We start from the raw sequence: 14529 nt of genomic DNA, 5'->3' as shown, positions 1-14529 counted from the left end.
GGACCTGCGTGCCCCCCAAAATCGCTGTTGTTACCACTAGAGATTATCTGACCCCGACAATATGCAAAGATGCCTTTTTCCCGCCATACTCGGCCGGTACGAGAAGGAAAAGAGAAGGAATGCGTCTCTAAAACCCTCTGAAACCCATTAAATATCAGTTCCTAGATTTGAACAAATTTCCCTTTCCCCTAAACGATGATGGAAATCCCTAGATCTAGGAAAAAAGGTTGGCAGCGGCATTTTCATGTTGCCTGTCTTCATTCTTGCCGCACGAGTGGAGATTAATAACGTTCAAGAGTTGAGCTTGTTGGTACATACTTGTAAATATATCTTTGTGTTCTAGTTTAATTCTAAAGTTGAAGCTGATATATTTACGAGTGGAGACATTAGTGCACCCCTACGCTTCGCATATGCTTCGAGTGTTCCTAAAATCGAATGATTCAGGGGTTTTTGATGAAGTTCAGCAGGCTTCCAATTTGAACCACATGTTTATTTTCGCCAATTATAAGTTAATGAGTAAATTGTGGGTAATCATTATGCCATTTAGTATTCTGTTCTTTGCCATCCCTGACCTCTGCCATCGCTGGCAGTTTGTTCCCAAAAAAGAGTCACTTTTGTTCTCAACCACCGTATCTGTAGGGATTTTTTAAAAAAATATTAGCAAACACACCCGGTATTTCATACATATGTGACTAAATCATTAATACAATTAACAAATTGTTAGCACTTCCACTCCCAAATATGCTAGACTGCAAAACCTTTTACACAAGGATAGGCTTGACATTATATTTGTATGCGCCACTGCAACGGCCAACTTTGATGATAAATAACAATATTCATTTTACAACACTGAGTTAAGATTCATAGGCTAAAGATGTCAATATAGAAATTCTGCTGCATTTTATATTATCATCTTAGAATGCTGCTTTGCTAACAAGTCTCGTGTAAGCACAGATCGGGGCCCTTGTTTTAGGACAGGCTCCCAAGATGCCACAAACATCCACTGTGTTGGCTTCCCATTGGAACCAGTTCGTCCTGCTCTCAGGAAGTATGATTATTTCTCTCGTATAAACTGTACGAAATCGAATGGCCATCACGTGACATCCCATATGTTATGCAATGTTAAAAAGAAATACCTGGAACTATAGGCGAATTGCACATATTAGTCACTGCAAGTGGGACTATTTTGCAGGGTGCATAGTTTCAGTAAGTTTTAAAACAATTCTAAATAAATACTCTTTCTCTGCTTATGTTAATAGAAAGGGAAGATGCCCCATTTCTACAAACATCGGGGCAGAAGATAATACACAATGGGCACAAATGCCATGCTCAAGGGCCACGAACTACACAGCTTATCCACCTGTGGCTATTTGGGATTATTTGCTTGTTCCCCCTGGAAAAAGGAAGGTGTTCGTTTCACCACTTTTTAAATGTAGAAGTGCCTTTAATGCTTTGCTTAGATTGAATGCTGCATAAACATATCAAATAAAGTCTTTTTACTAAACAGGTGTCTCATGGCAACAGGGCAGTTTCTCACTAATGCATCATAATAGGGCTACGTCCATAAGAAGACGAATACAATAAAATTTTTGCTGTCTTAGTAAGAACCCGGGAAGCCACACACCGTAAAACTTAATGTCAATTGAAAAAAAAAAAAAAAGAAGGAAAAGACAAATTTAAAGGGGCACTGAAGTTGATTCTGAAATCGCCCTTTTGTGGTGACAACTCAATCTAGACTCAATTTCGAAATCACAATCGTGCTTAGCTTGTTTCCTTGTTAAAAGATTGTTCTTCTGAGCGAAATGATCGACAAGGGCACTTGTCGGCGAGTTTCAAGCGATGGCTTCGCCCGCGGAGAAAAAGAGGAGTCCGAATGTGTACCTGTCAGACTCTCTTCGAAACAAGTTATATTAAAATCATCCGGAATCTGCACATATTGTAGGGCTTTCATTGGTCTACACAATATAGTTTGCGAGAAAAAAGAGTCCACATGTTTCTTCTATTGCCCTGAGACGAATATGCGGTTTTGTAATATACGACTTGGTATATCTGGGATCTAACACATTTTAAACAATGTAAGATCAAAAACGATCTTTTTCAAAAATTACTTCAGTGCCCCCTTAAGGTTGATTTATGATACTTTCTTCAACCTGTTAAAGCACACTTTAACAAATACATAATGTAAATGACATTATTTTTGCGGGCTTTGCAAATTTCGCAACGTGTGGTTTCCGGGAATATTTCATGGACACAAAACTTAGCGACTGACTGAGAGCGGTATTGTATGTATTCTTTACCACACAATCATTTGTACATGCATGATGAATTTTCGCAAGTTTTCAAATCAGGAAATTTGTGAAAACACGGTTTGGACAAAAATTAAGTTGTTTACAGCAATCCTTCTTATGCAGTACTTCCAAGGCAATCAGCTGTTATTGATGGGCACCTAATAAACTTGTACTACATTGGATTGCAAGAAAAACAAGATTAAAGTGAAGCTGACTGCCCATTACTTACAGGAAAAAGAGAGCACTTTGCGGCCCTGCGCTTTTGTGTGGTCATCCTCGCTATTTTAAATGTAATGGATGCCATGGGCAGTGATCATAACTGTCTGTGCAATAGTCAGATGACAAAAAAATGCAACAATATCAGCATGACAGACTACAAACTGAGTCAGTTGACATATGTAGGGCACTAAGGGTTTTGTGCATGCACATCAAGATTTTTCATAAAGCCAATAGCAGAAACATTGACAGCTGCAGAGAACCCCGTTGTCTGATATTCTCACGACCCACAGACTAGTCTACTTCCCTAACAAGCAGCATGCAAAGTACCATATCAGATAAATAGCCCAAAAGCTCATTTAAGATTGTCTAAAGTTGACCCCACTGTTTTATAAATATAAAAACATGCTTCATTCATCTGTTCAGGTTAACATTCGGAGCAGGGTGGGGTAGAGATACTCTGAAATGTATTAGGAAATACAAATAGTGCAATACGTGACAAAAACCGCTACAATACTGATACTAAAATACATACGTACAAACCTATTGTGATATGCACCAGAAAGAAATACATTTCAAAAATAGAAAAGTACTTCGAAATACAAATCTAGGAATATCATCTGCTGGGGCAGAAATACTGAAATCCACAAGGTAGCGAGGCTTAGAATGATAAACTGGTATCCCGTTGACCAGGCAAAGGTGGCTGCCGCCAAGTCGTACAATTTTGAATACTAGACACGGGACCGTACCAAATCCTGAGTCTTCTACGCAAAACTGAGCCGAGATTTGTATTGCAATCACTGTAAAAAGTATGATGAACTATTTTTTCAATACTGTTAGCCACAGAGATCAGTGTGTAGCTCCGATAAAAACCCAAAATACAGCACCGCGGCTGAAGGCATCTAGTGGAGGCATTGCGAAGCTGCTTGAGTTTTTGTCGTAAAAGCACATTTTGTACATAAAACAAACGAAACATAACTTATCTCGTCGGTACTGTTATTAAAAATCAATTATTTGTGTGCGGTTTTCGAGACATAGAACAATAAGGTAATGTCAAGTGGTAAAATTTGTACAACATGGCGGCAGCCAATCGGGGGTAACTTTCAGCTGTCAGTTTATCGTTCTGCGACCCCCACATTGATGACTGAAATACATCTTTCTAAAAAAAAAAACTATTTCAGATGTCAATTTTTGTACTACCGGTAAGAAGTGACTATTCATAAAACAGCAATAAAATGCCCTTCTGCTACATATTTTACCTTTTTATAGGGTAGCAACACAAAACAAGAATAAACATATGACTGCGCTGCTCCACTCAGCTATATTTGAGGAGTAGCTTTTCGAATATCTTGTCGGTCCGCCGCAGCAGATTGGGGCAAAGCGTCATGTTACCAACGAGATTAAGCTTTCCACAGGTGCCGATGAACGCAAGCTCCTATTAAAACTAACAAAGACTGCTTTCACACTAGGAAACTTTTGAAGCATGCAAAAGTAATTTCCTTTAGACTTCTAGGTATACTATAAAGGTTTTGGCTTGGAGGTATCAACATGGTAGGTTTAGTTGACAAGTTTCACACTTTGAATGCAAAAAACAAATCCTCCAGTGAAAAAAAAAAAAAAAAAAAAATGTATGCTAGCAGTGAGACATACCTTGAAATTGAACATGGGTGTTCTCTAGCCTAAAAAGATTTTAGCATAAAATTGGCATTTCGCTTTAAACAAAGAGCTGTGGGAACCAAATGGGTCTTTACTATAGTTGGACTTCCCATCCGGAATGAAGCGCAGTTCTTCTTTAGACATCCTTCAACTCAACAGGTCAGCATCCTCCAGTCCAATGCCAGCACCTTTTTTGTCTAGTTATATCAAGAATGTTGCCTTGGAATGATCTGGTTTTTTTTATCTGATAACCTGAAGGCAAAATTTTTACCCTAGTCAAACTAATGGACGCAGGGAGTGCAATGTATGCTCGTGAAGCGCGTGCCCACAGTGCCTTCAACGTTATGAAATTACAGAATAGTCGACCAACTAATCATCCAGGAAGACATGTTATCTTTGCACAATCAGGAAGGAGATTGCGAATCTCAGGGACTGAATGTTCGAAACAAACCATGGTGTGCATGATAGTAAAGTGTCAAGGTACCATTCACTGTACCAGCAACCACCTTGAAGCTCATAAAGAAACAAAAAAACAAAAATACAGGAGATTGAGCATTCTTGTGGAGGTCGCTAATTCCCCAAAAATTGCAACGAGAAATACATTGGCCCACGATTGTATCGTGATACATGGAATACACGAAATATACATTCCAATACTGAAATACAGATAGCGATTGAAAAATTATATCGAGATACATAAATATAAATACAAGAAGTATTTCTGAAATACTATTATGATACATTCATATTGCAATAGTGCCCAATCCTGATTCGGGGTCAGGACATTAAATAAAGCTTTGATCATTATGTTATTCTTATTGTCTTTTTCCTTTCAAACTATTGCTGTCCTCTAACTTTCTTTTTTTTTTAACCCCATAAACGTTTAAGTAATGCTAAATGTGTTATCATATTATTTTAAGTATGAAATTTTGGAAGTCTCAAAGCAGGTGTGTATAATATGGCCCAGCAGTTGCAATCCATCAGTGGCATAACCATAACTGCAGTGATGACATGCTAACCCAGCATTTACCTTAGACTGACAGTGCCGTACAAAGCACTGTATTGATTGAGACCCTCTTCATGATGCAACAAACAACTCTTCTAACATTTTTAGTGTGTTGCAGGCTTACATAAAAGGTGAGAAATGAATTCCCAGACATGAGAGTACTGAGTTCACAGCACACCTTCAGCAACACAATGCATGACGTAACCCTACGACCGAGCTGACTGGAGCAAGCACTGTAGTCCCACAATGCACAAAGAGATGCGCCAGCCTGTCAGAGCCTTTCACCCAAAGAGCAGCAGAATCAAAGGAAGAAATGAAGGGAGCAGAAGAGAACATGAAACCACTCTCTCTTCACTCGGATAGGGCAACTATCTCCCGGTTTTGGCCGAGTTATTGCTCAGTATTTCATGGCACGTTCCTACAACATAAAATGCTGCACTGCAAAAAGAAAAAAAAAAAAAAAAAGAGAAGCGTTGTCACAGAGTTTTGTAAATTTAAAGAGCCCCTTCATATTTCTGCCAAGATCACCGACTACTTCCCCTTCAGAAGTTACTGTAAGGCATACATCCGGATAGCCAACCCAAAACATTCACCAACTTAATGACTGGCTGTTACATGCCGCGGTGGCTCTCTAGAGTAACCTTTCGCGGTGTCGGCATTGATGCAATAAAGCAGTACAAAAGCCCACAGTCCCTGTAAAAAGTAGTGCACATACTGGGGAGTGCTTAGCTCATAGCCACCCATAGGTGCACACCCATGAGTAGGGTGACCACCTTCCTGCCGGTGGAATGTGGAACACCCTGACCGGGGGGGAGGGAGAGGGGAGGGGGGAGAGGGGGAGTAAGAGGAGGGCGGTATTTTCACGACTCAAGAAATAAGTATTTAGGGAAATTCATCAATGTGCACGCCCCGAAATCCTGTGCTGTCCAAAAGCGTATTATACACCCGAAAATTGTACGTGGCAATTAAACTAAGATAAGTTTCACTCACAGTGATATACTTTTGTTTATTTGTAATGGTAAATATTTTATTATAAGTATCTAAGTTGAAAACAAAGAGATAGACTGCACCAGACCCCAATGCATGAAAAGGAAAAAAAAAACAGTAAATATGTTTCGGCTTATTGTTTTCTGTCGATACTTACTCCTATATTAACATGCTCCTACAAAAAAATAAAACCTTATTTTGTTGTTTTTTTTACCGTTGTGAGTTGCAGGTTTTTTGCCTTCTGTAACTGGTCTTCACTAAAAAAAAAGGCTTTCCACAACAGCTCTTTCGCATGATACAGTATGATTTGCAACTAATTACAATAGTTTATTTTTCAACTTTTGGCGAGCAATTTCCGCTTGCAATATTTTGCCATCAAGGGGAGAGGCACAACACGGCGCACGTGCGTCAGTCTTCTGCAAGAACAACGGTTGCTTCCCGCACTGCTTGGCAATAAAATGGCGTACCATCGAGATTCACACGATTACCAGTGACCTCCGCGCTTCCCCGTTGTTCGGCAGCACCATAAGTTGCAGAGTGAATTTTACTACAGTGTTAAATGCGGGACATTTTGAAGATTTTGGAATTTCTTGCGGGACGCGGGACATGAGCCCTCAATGCGGGGACAGTCCCGCGAGTCGCGGGACGGGTGGTCACCCTACCCTTGAGTCACCTAGATCTGTCAAAATAGTGCTTGAACTGTAAAAAGACACTTTCCACGGGGGCAGAGACGGTCGGGGAACCAACGAGGGCACTCCGATGTACCCCTGGGTTGAATCAAGTTGAATACCCGAGTTTAGCAGTTGATGTGTGTGTGTATGTGGCTTCACAGAACTTGCTCATACAATATATGAAGTGTCTAGATAATGACCAGCAAGGATAAGTAGCCAGTGTGGGAAATTTCGGGCTAGGTAGGGTTTGGACAACAACCAGGTTTCAATTTCGAAACGCAGCTCTAAAAGTGGGCAAACGGGTAAGAGCAAGAACGGAGAGATGACAAACACTTACCGGCTGTAGTGCATCTTCCCCTTGATTGGAGTAAGGCAATCCATAAGGCATTTCTCTACTTTTATCTGCAAAACACGAAAGAAAGGAGAAAACGAACTTTAGGCCACGGAACTGTTGAGAAGAATCCCACGTCCAGAAGAAAACAATTCGGCTACGTAACAAAGCGTTTTGGAGACGGCGCCAGAGATCGGGAGTCGTTGAAACGTAGGACAAGCAAAAAAAAAAAGAATAATAATAAGTAGCCAAGCGAACGCACGCGTACGGAGAGCACCGCTTGTATCGCTTGCCCGAAGGGAAACCTACATGCGGGAAAGCCCACCCGACGGAGGACGGACGGCCCGTCAAACACAAGCTGGGGGAAGACTGTAGTTCAACTGTAAACATTCGCTCAACAACGGGGTGAGAACGGAAACAAGATAGCTTGGAGACTTCGCAAAATGCGAAGGCCTCAAGTCCAAACGGTTCGACAACGGTCAGCTCCCAACAGCTTTTTTTGAAAGCAGCAAGAGGTCATCCCGTCGATTGTCAAGTGTAAACAACAAAACCAAACCGCCGCTTTCCGGCCGTCAAACAAAATCGAACAAACTTGCGCGGCAAACGAATAGGAGGCTAACATCAAGCACGACAGTCCCCGATCGAGACCCAATTCACAGGCACCAGGGTAGCAAAAACGTTTCGGGCAATAACTTTCGCTGTCCGCGAGAGCTTTCCCTCCGAGCGGTGTTGATATTCGGAGGCGAACGGCCGCTTTGCGGCGCGCACTTAACGAATTAAGGCCATAACTAACGGTTACTCGCGTTAAACGCGGCCCTCCCGAAGCAGGATCGACGCCGCAGAGCGTCCGTGCACCAGTTTTGGGCGTCGATTAAGCGGTTTTGTATCGCTAATACGTTTGTTAAGCCTCACTGCAGATGCTTTTGTCCGCAGAGAGCGTCTTCGGAGCACGTACCGTCCCCGTAGCTCCCCGACGAGAACAATTGCAGCGCACTCGCCGCTAGACACGGAGAGAAAAGAACGGTCCTCTTACCTGGCTGTTTATTCGCTATCTTATTGAAACAATTTTGAAACACTTCATACAAATGCATTGGTTCATCATCGTTTGTCGCCATGATAACACCAACATTGATACTCTCGACCGAAACAAGCGGCGGTAAAACTGGGTAGAGGTCGCTGGCGTGGAGCAACGTTCAAAATGGCGGCTTAATTTTAGTTTGGTTTTGTATTTTTTCATTACCCACGTTTAATATTGTGTTATATTTTTCAAGAATAAAGTGCTGTCTGAACAAGTGAAAATTTATGTAAAATTAAAAGTGCATATTGCATTCCAAATAAATATTTCTCAGGTAAAGTACATATTAGGGGAACTCTCCTGCTGTAGTATCTTGAATCTTTCAAGCACCTGGTATAAAGTGGCAGATTTATTTTACATTAGTGTAGCAATTAAGATTACTTCTGTAATAGATGTTCTATTTGTATTACAAATGAAAACCATTATTTTCAGAAGCGGTAATATGATTACTGGTAATATTGTTTTCAATGTCTCCAATCTAAGAGGAAACACCTGTATCCCACCAGCAACATTGAGCAAGCAAGTTCAGCAGTTTTCGTTTCTTGACGCTAGATGCCTGCACGTGTCGAGCTAGATTTTTTTTTATATTTCTTTGCGAATATTCGCTCCGGGAGGTTCGTCGCTTGTGTCCATGCCGAACAACCGAAATGCCTTTTTCCGAGGGCTATGAATTTCCATCTGATAGTGAATTAAATGTCGAGGAGGTCAATATATCTACACCAGCTCTCCGTGCAGGAGCTTACCACTTCGGAAAATACTGCGATGAGCAGAGCAAGGTATTTTTTTCCTTACCAATCGTCCCTTGATCAGGGAACCGCTGCCATTGCCAGAATGTTGATAAAGCCGCCTGATGACCAAAATGCTCATTTTTTCTTCTTTTGCACGCAATGAGCTTAGGAGACAGCTCCTGTAGCGCGTAGAAATGTTGCAAGTGGGCTTCTAGATGCTTTTACTGAACTGGCGTTAGCTTGAAACATAAAAAAACGCGTCGAACACGAAGTGGTGACCTTCCTTTACTGTAGAGGCCGATAGTCGGAACGGCGTTGTAAAAATATTTGATTTACCTACCTTTTACCATTTTTCTTGCCACCATCAAGCGTTGACAGTTGACGACTTGCTTCGCAGGAGTTTATGCTCTGCAAGAAAGAGGAAATAGATCCCCGGAAATGCCTAGCGCCGGGCCGCGCAGTCACCAGCTGCGCTCTCGAGTTCTTCCGAAAGGTCAAGAATTCAGCGTGCCGCCAGCCCTTCGACGACTACGCCCGGTGTCTCGACTTTAGCAGCGCCGACATGCACAATCGGCAGTAAGTGCACACTCATCAGTTGCTTTACGAGTGCAGTTGCACCGTTGTGCCGGCTTGCAGCGGTGCGAGCAGGAGTGATACCAGATTGCTCTTCTTTGCACAGCACGCTTAAAGCCAATGGTTTATACAGCTTCCCCCCAAGAAGCCCCAGGCCTCCTACAAGAATTTCCTACGCACAGTATACAGCCCCGAACGACAAGGTGGCAGCCTCTGGCCTTCTTTGTGTCGCCCAATGGTTGTCGGCAGAAGCTGTTACGCCGCCTGTGATGCGCTTCAGGAGTAGTTTACAGTGTGAAGTGGCCTGCCTTCTTGATGTATGAAATTTGTGCTTATTTCCTGCCGCTTTTCACCACAGCGGGCACGAATCGTAAAGTTGACCATGTGGCATGCATGTTTCGAATGCCCAGTTATGTCACATAAAATGCACCATGACGAGCACATATTACGGCAACATCACGATTTGAACAGATGTGTGCGACGGATAAAAGATTATTTTGAGTGTCATCACGGGGCATTCGATATGCCTGTGCCGCATTGCCTATATGGCGAAGGCTCGACGATCAGTGCCGCATGTTGGGGTAATCCAGGGGTCGGCAACCCACGGCTCGCGTCACAACACCAGAAAAGGACTGCCCTTTTCTGCTCTTTCCTCACACAGATTCGAGTACCGCACGGCAGTTTTGATCTCAAATGGGGTTAGACAGGAACAAGGAGCACTGCCAGTCGACATTTTTTGGTATCTCCTTTCATATTTGGGCATTGAACGTCTTCACTCCCTTTTTGCCTTTTCTTCGCCTGCCCCCCCCCCTTCCCACACACACACACACACACACACACTCACTTCACGCCTTGTCGTCCGGCCCTTTCCTTGCTGGCTTCAAGAGGATTCGGCCCTCCGCTGCAAAGGGTTGCCAAAACCTTGGGTAAATAAACAAATCTGTGCAAGTTTCATTCGCTGAAGATTCAGGCCACTTGGCATCATCACCACTCTCGAAACGCAGCCCAAGCTCTGCAAAGGCTTCCGCCGATGACCATTGAGTGATGAACGAGCACAAGAGGCTGCCACTCAGTCGATCTCGTTCCTTTCGTTCAGCACTGTAGAAAAACCTATGGTAATCCACCCCCTGGGGTCCTTCCCAAAAATTTGTTATACCCCCCCACCCCTCAATAGACGAATGTCACCAAGCGAACTGTGCAGGCTCGCGCCTTTCGAAAGTGGTGCCGCGGCGATGCAACTTGTAGTCCTCGCTTTCTGGTTTCCCGGCTGCATAGGGCTGTGGTGCACGTACATTGTCAGACATCATCGTTTGAGGCGCCCTGGTGTCGGCTAGGATTCTCCTGCATGTCTCTACTTTACAGGTTTCTGTTGTTTGTGATGCCTTAGTTTGTCAGCAAGCGCAGAAAAGCAGTTCCAGTCGTCTTATCGCTTTAGAATCGCTTTGTCGTCTGCTTTGTTGTCGTCTGCTTCTTCGTATTCATGGACTCTTGAACCCAATGCGGCCGCGGGAAAAACAATGTCGCCCCTGCTCGAGCACTTCGGCTGCTCGGAGGTCTCTGTGAACTTGAAAACAAGTCAACATCTAGTTCATTGGCAAAGAATTTGAGGGACCTTTGGCTCAATGCAGTTTTGCGGAACAGCATCAAATGTGTTGATGGAAAACTGAGCTTGGTAGTGCTCAAACTTGTGCATAAAGTCTAATTAACAATGAAGTAAGAAGAGCAAAATAGACTTTCTCAGGGAATAGCCATAGTTTTCTAAAAGTTGTTCCATTTTGGTTGATAGCCTGTACGACAGGGTACAGATGAAGTACAGGGAGAAGCCTGCGCACAAAGAAACGATCTACAGAAAGACAATGCCTGACACACCGTAACAACTCTCAGCTGTCAAAAAGAAACAACAATGCCAAATATCTGAAAACAGGGTGGTGACGAGTTTTCGTGTACAGTTTCTATTTTGTTTGCGCAAGTTCCGAATGCTAACCGTCGCCTGAGGGTGGAAGCTTTTTTCTGCAGTCTCATTTGTGTTAATGCACAGTGGGTTAGTATTGCCAGCCAAAACAAGTTGTGGCATAATAGACTACCACAAGGAGGGTGAGGTTAGCCTGCTACCTTTTTGGCAGTAAGTGTTGCACTTAAAAATTGCATTATGTGGTGTTGTCAAGTTTTGTTTAAAAACTATCAAAGACTGCTTTCAAAACAGTTGTTTTATTTCAAGTAACGCATATTGAGAATTGCTGTTCTTTTTTAGGTGATTGTCCTGACCTTTTGAAGCACAGTTGTGCTTGAAACATGTTGTCGCAATAACAGTTATATCCACCAAAATACAATGAGAAAAAAGTGTATTAAAAATGGCCATCGCAAAGAAGTGCGGAGGTCCCAATTGAGATAGATTAATGGATAGACCATAGTCCGCTACAGAACGAGTGCTGGGGAAGATTCCAACATAAAGAACATGTTGGCACGCCCTACTATGTCTCGTGCCCTCTTTACACTCTTTAGCTAACGCGCAATGGGTGAATATAATTTATGAAGCAAATTGTAAAACAAACAGATAAAAAGCTCTTTTTCCTGCTGTTATGTCCGGTTCTGTTTACCTTCCTTAGCCACTCTTTCAGTGTTGGGAAGCACTTTACATTGTACTTAAAGTCAGGCACATAGCCAGGATTTTGATTCGGGGGGGGGGGGGAGCCGCCCATGACGAAAGGCTGTATGAGCGGAGGCCCCTGAAAAATGAAAGGGGGGGGGGGGGGTGCCGGGCCACATGCCCCCCCCCCCCCCCCCCCCTGGCTACGTGTCTGCTGCCTTGTTTTTCTGAAGGGCCCCCCCCCTTAATTCGCAACAACTACTCTATTCTCAATGCCCCCCCCCCCCCCCCTGAAAATGTAATAAATCAATCCCTACTACACGACCGGATAGTTAGGTAGCCTTGTGCGAATTTCTCAAGCTTTCGATTATCGCCTTAAATAAAATCATATTCTATATATCTCTGTCAAACAATGGCAGCACTCGGAATCTATATATCTCTGTCAAACATTGGCAGCACTCGGAATTTTTACAATATTTCTCATGGGTGTTGTCTGTTCTATCTGGATAGCTTGCTTCGTTGAGTGCGCTTGTCACTGCGCAGTGGTATACTGCAATGAGAGGACAACCGCATAGTATGCGTTGCAGTTTTGCATACCTATCTTGCTCCGCTGCAGCATACACGCGTGCTGAGGGAAAGCACTCCTCCAGAGGGGGATGTAACACATGGTTTCTGAATAGTATATATGGTAGACTGTGATATTTTGTCAATATCTTTTTCACAGTCCAAATTTATCAAGGAGACTCGAGTATCGCAAAAAAACTTTAGCAACTGTTCTATATGTTTATTTTTTATGTCAGCTCGTTTCATTACTGCCCTAATATACAATCCATCCGTTTGATGGCACTGTGAATACAGTAAATTAAATCTAAGTTAGCTGTAGCAGTAAGTGCAAGCCTGGAAACATCCTAAACCAATACAAGATTTGTTTTTCTTTTTTTTTTTTTTTTTTAGGAAGGCACACTTACTTTACATGCTGATTTTTGTTTTCTGTCTATATTAAGAACAGTTTTATTACAACCTTTACAACTTAAAAAAATCAGTTTGGATGGTTGAAATTATTATATTGTAACATTCTTTCAGTGGAATACACTAATAACCATGCACATAAGTTTGCACCGCCCTTCATTAATCAGCATCTTGTTACCGTGCCTTATGCTTCTACGCACAATTTAACTGCTAGCTAGAAAATCAAATCTGCCATGCCTTTGATGCCATCAAAAGGTGCACAAAATCAGGAAGGCAATGTTGACAGAAACACATAAATCTTAACATGATATTTGCACTGGGGCTCTTATGTGGACACTTGGCGAAAGCGTCTGCGAGGAATCCAGCTGCTGTGATTAACCGCCACCGCGTTTAGCCTTGGCGCCGGTCAATCACGGCAGTCAAATTCATTGCCCACTTTTTTGCCAGGTGCCAACATTAGAGCCCCTGGTATGAATGGAAAGAAATGTGTGCTTATGCTCCAAAGGTACTTTTTGCTGCTTCAAAATTGACTTGGCTGCTTGAAAGGCTGCTTTCAAATTACTTGGACAAATTGCATCACAAAGTTGCTTGCCACATGCCCTGCTGCAGTTGCTGCACACATTTTTCAAAATAATTGCGGTTTATGTTTACTTCTGCCCAGATTAAGTGCAATACCTGAATTCACGGAACAAAAAGTTATAGAAGTCCGCTTCTGACTCAGATTTCGTGAGAAGTGCTTCAGCCTCTCTTTAAGATTTACAAATTGGTGCCCATCAGTACTTTTTTTGAGTAAAATGCAGGAAAGTGCTGATGTTGTGTTTGCATCAACAGTGTGTCGCAGTGTCACTGGCACTTATTGCTGTTTCAAATTTTAGCTGCAGAAAGACTCAGGCTGCCTTGGACAACTGCATGCTGGACCAGCTGGGCATTGAACGGCCACACCTGGGCTACTTTGCCATGCCACGGATCCACCATACAGAGAGGCCCAGGCCTGAACCAAAGTTCAAGAAAGACTACGAGAAGACACCTGCTCTGCCAGATGACTTCCCCAGGCCGGACGCCAAGCACGGTACCCGTGCCTTCTGGTACAGCTAGGGTGTGCAACTGCGTCTGAGGGAGTGTCTGCTGCCACCTTCCAGTGGACCCTGTCTGCAGTAGAGTATGAAAGAGTCATTAAAGTTGCATAGGGACATCTGCTGTGTCCATTTGCTCTGACTGAATATTCGTAAAGTAGGTCCTGAGCAGGATGAGGGCTGTATGAGCCTGAACAGTCTGCCATGCTTTTTTGGCATGCCTGTTTAGGTCCCAGACTCTGAACTCCTTGACAAATTGAGAGCTTGTGGAACTTGGGGGTCAGCGAGCACCAGACTGTGTGTTGCAGCTCCTTGCCCAGGTGGGTACAGGTCAAGCATTCTCTGTGCAAGTAAAGGATGTTTGTTGAT

At 43.1% G+C, this 14529-nt stretch overlaps 2 protein-coding genes across 9 annotated transcripts in view; one reads left to right on the top strand and one right to left on the bottom strand.

The window, feature by feature from the left end:
• The window catches only part of LOC8029575 (transcription factor 12), a 214047-nt gene extending 205723 nt beyond the window's left edge, over positions 1-8324 (bottom strand). For 6 of the 8 annotated variants that reach the window (XM_042290373.1, XM_042290366.1, XM_042290376.1 and 3 more), the window contains exons 1-2: positions 8189-8296; positions 7162-7226 (exon numbers count right to left, since the gene is read on the bottom strand). In XM_042290373.1, coding sequence (XP_042146307.1) covers positions 7162-7226; positions 8189-8270 — 147 coding nt within the window. In that variant the 5' untranslated portion in view covers positions 8271-8296. Of the gene's footprint in view, positions 1-7161; positions 7227-8188 lie in introns of all 8 variants that reach the window. The other 2 variants (XM_042290360.1, XM_042290370.1) reach the window with 2 other exon arrangements.
• A 470-nt stretch (positions 8325-8794) lies between these two features.
• LOC8043186 (NADH dehydrogenase [ubiquinone] 1 alpha subcomplex subunit 8) lies at positions 8795-14279 on the top strand. Its single transcript, XM_002416091.4, has 3 exons — positions 8795-9006; positions 9356-9534; positions 13963-14279. Exons 1-3 carry the CDS (start codon positions 8878-8880, stop codon positions 14180-14182), a joined length of 528 nt encoding a protein of 175 aa, XP_002416136.1. The 5' UTR covers positions 8795-8877; the 3' UTR covers positions 14183-14279.
• The last annotated feature ends 250 nt before the right edge of the window (positions 14280-14529 follow it).

The sequence above is a fragment of the Ixodes scapularis genome, unplaced genomic scaffold (genome assembly GCF_016920785.2).
Source record: "Ixodes scapularis isolate PalLabHiFi unplaced genomic scaffold, ASM1692078v2 PGA_scaffold0__279_contigs__length_252992795, whole genome shotgun sequence".
In the NCBI taxonomy this organism is placed as follows: domain Eukaryota; kingdom Metazoa; phylum Arthropoda; class Arachnida; order Ixodida; family Ixodidae; genus Ixodes; species Ixodes scapularis.
Note: the sequence above shows the minus strand (reverse complement) of the source record. Positions and strands in the feature narration are given on the sequence as shown.

What these genes read in the sequence shown, in the direction of transcription:
- LOC8043186 (XM_002416091.4), top strand. Translation starts at nt 8,878, where the DNA reads ATGCCTTTTTCCGAGGGCTATGAATTTCCATCTGATAGTGAATTAAAT. An exon ending in ACTGCGATGAGCAGAGCAAG is followed by an intron (nt 9,007 to 9,355) that starts GTATTTTTTTCC and finishes CTTGCTTCGCAG; the next exon opens with GAGTTTATGCTCTGCAAGAA. An exon ending in GCCGACATGCACAATCGGCA is followed by an intron (nt 9,535 to 13,962) that starts GTAAGTGCACAC and finishes TTCAAATTTTAG; the next exon opens with CTGCAGAAAGACTCAGGCTG.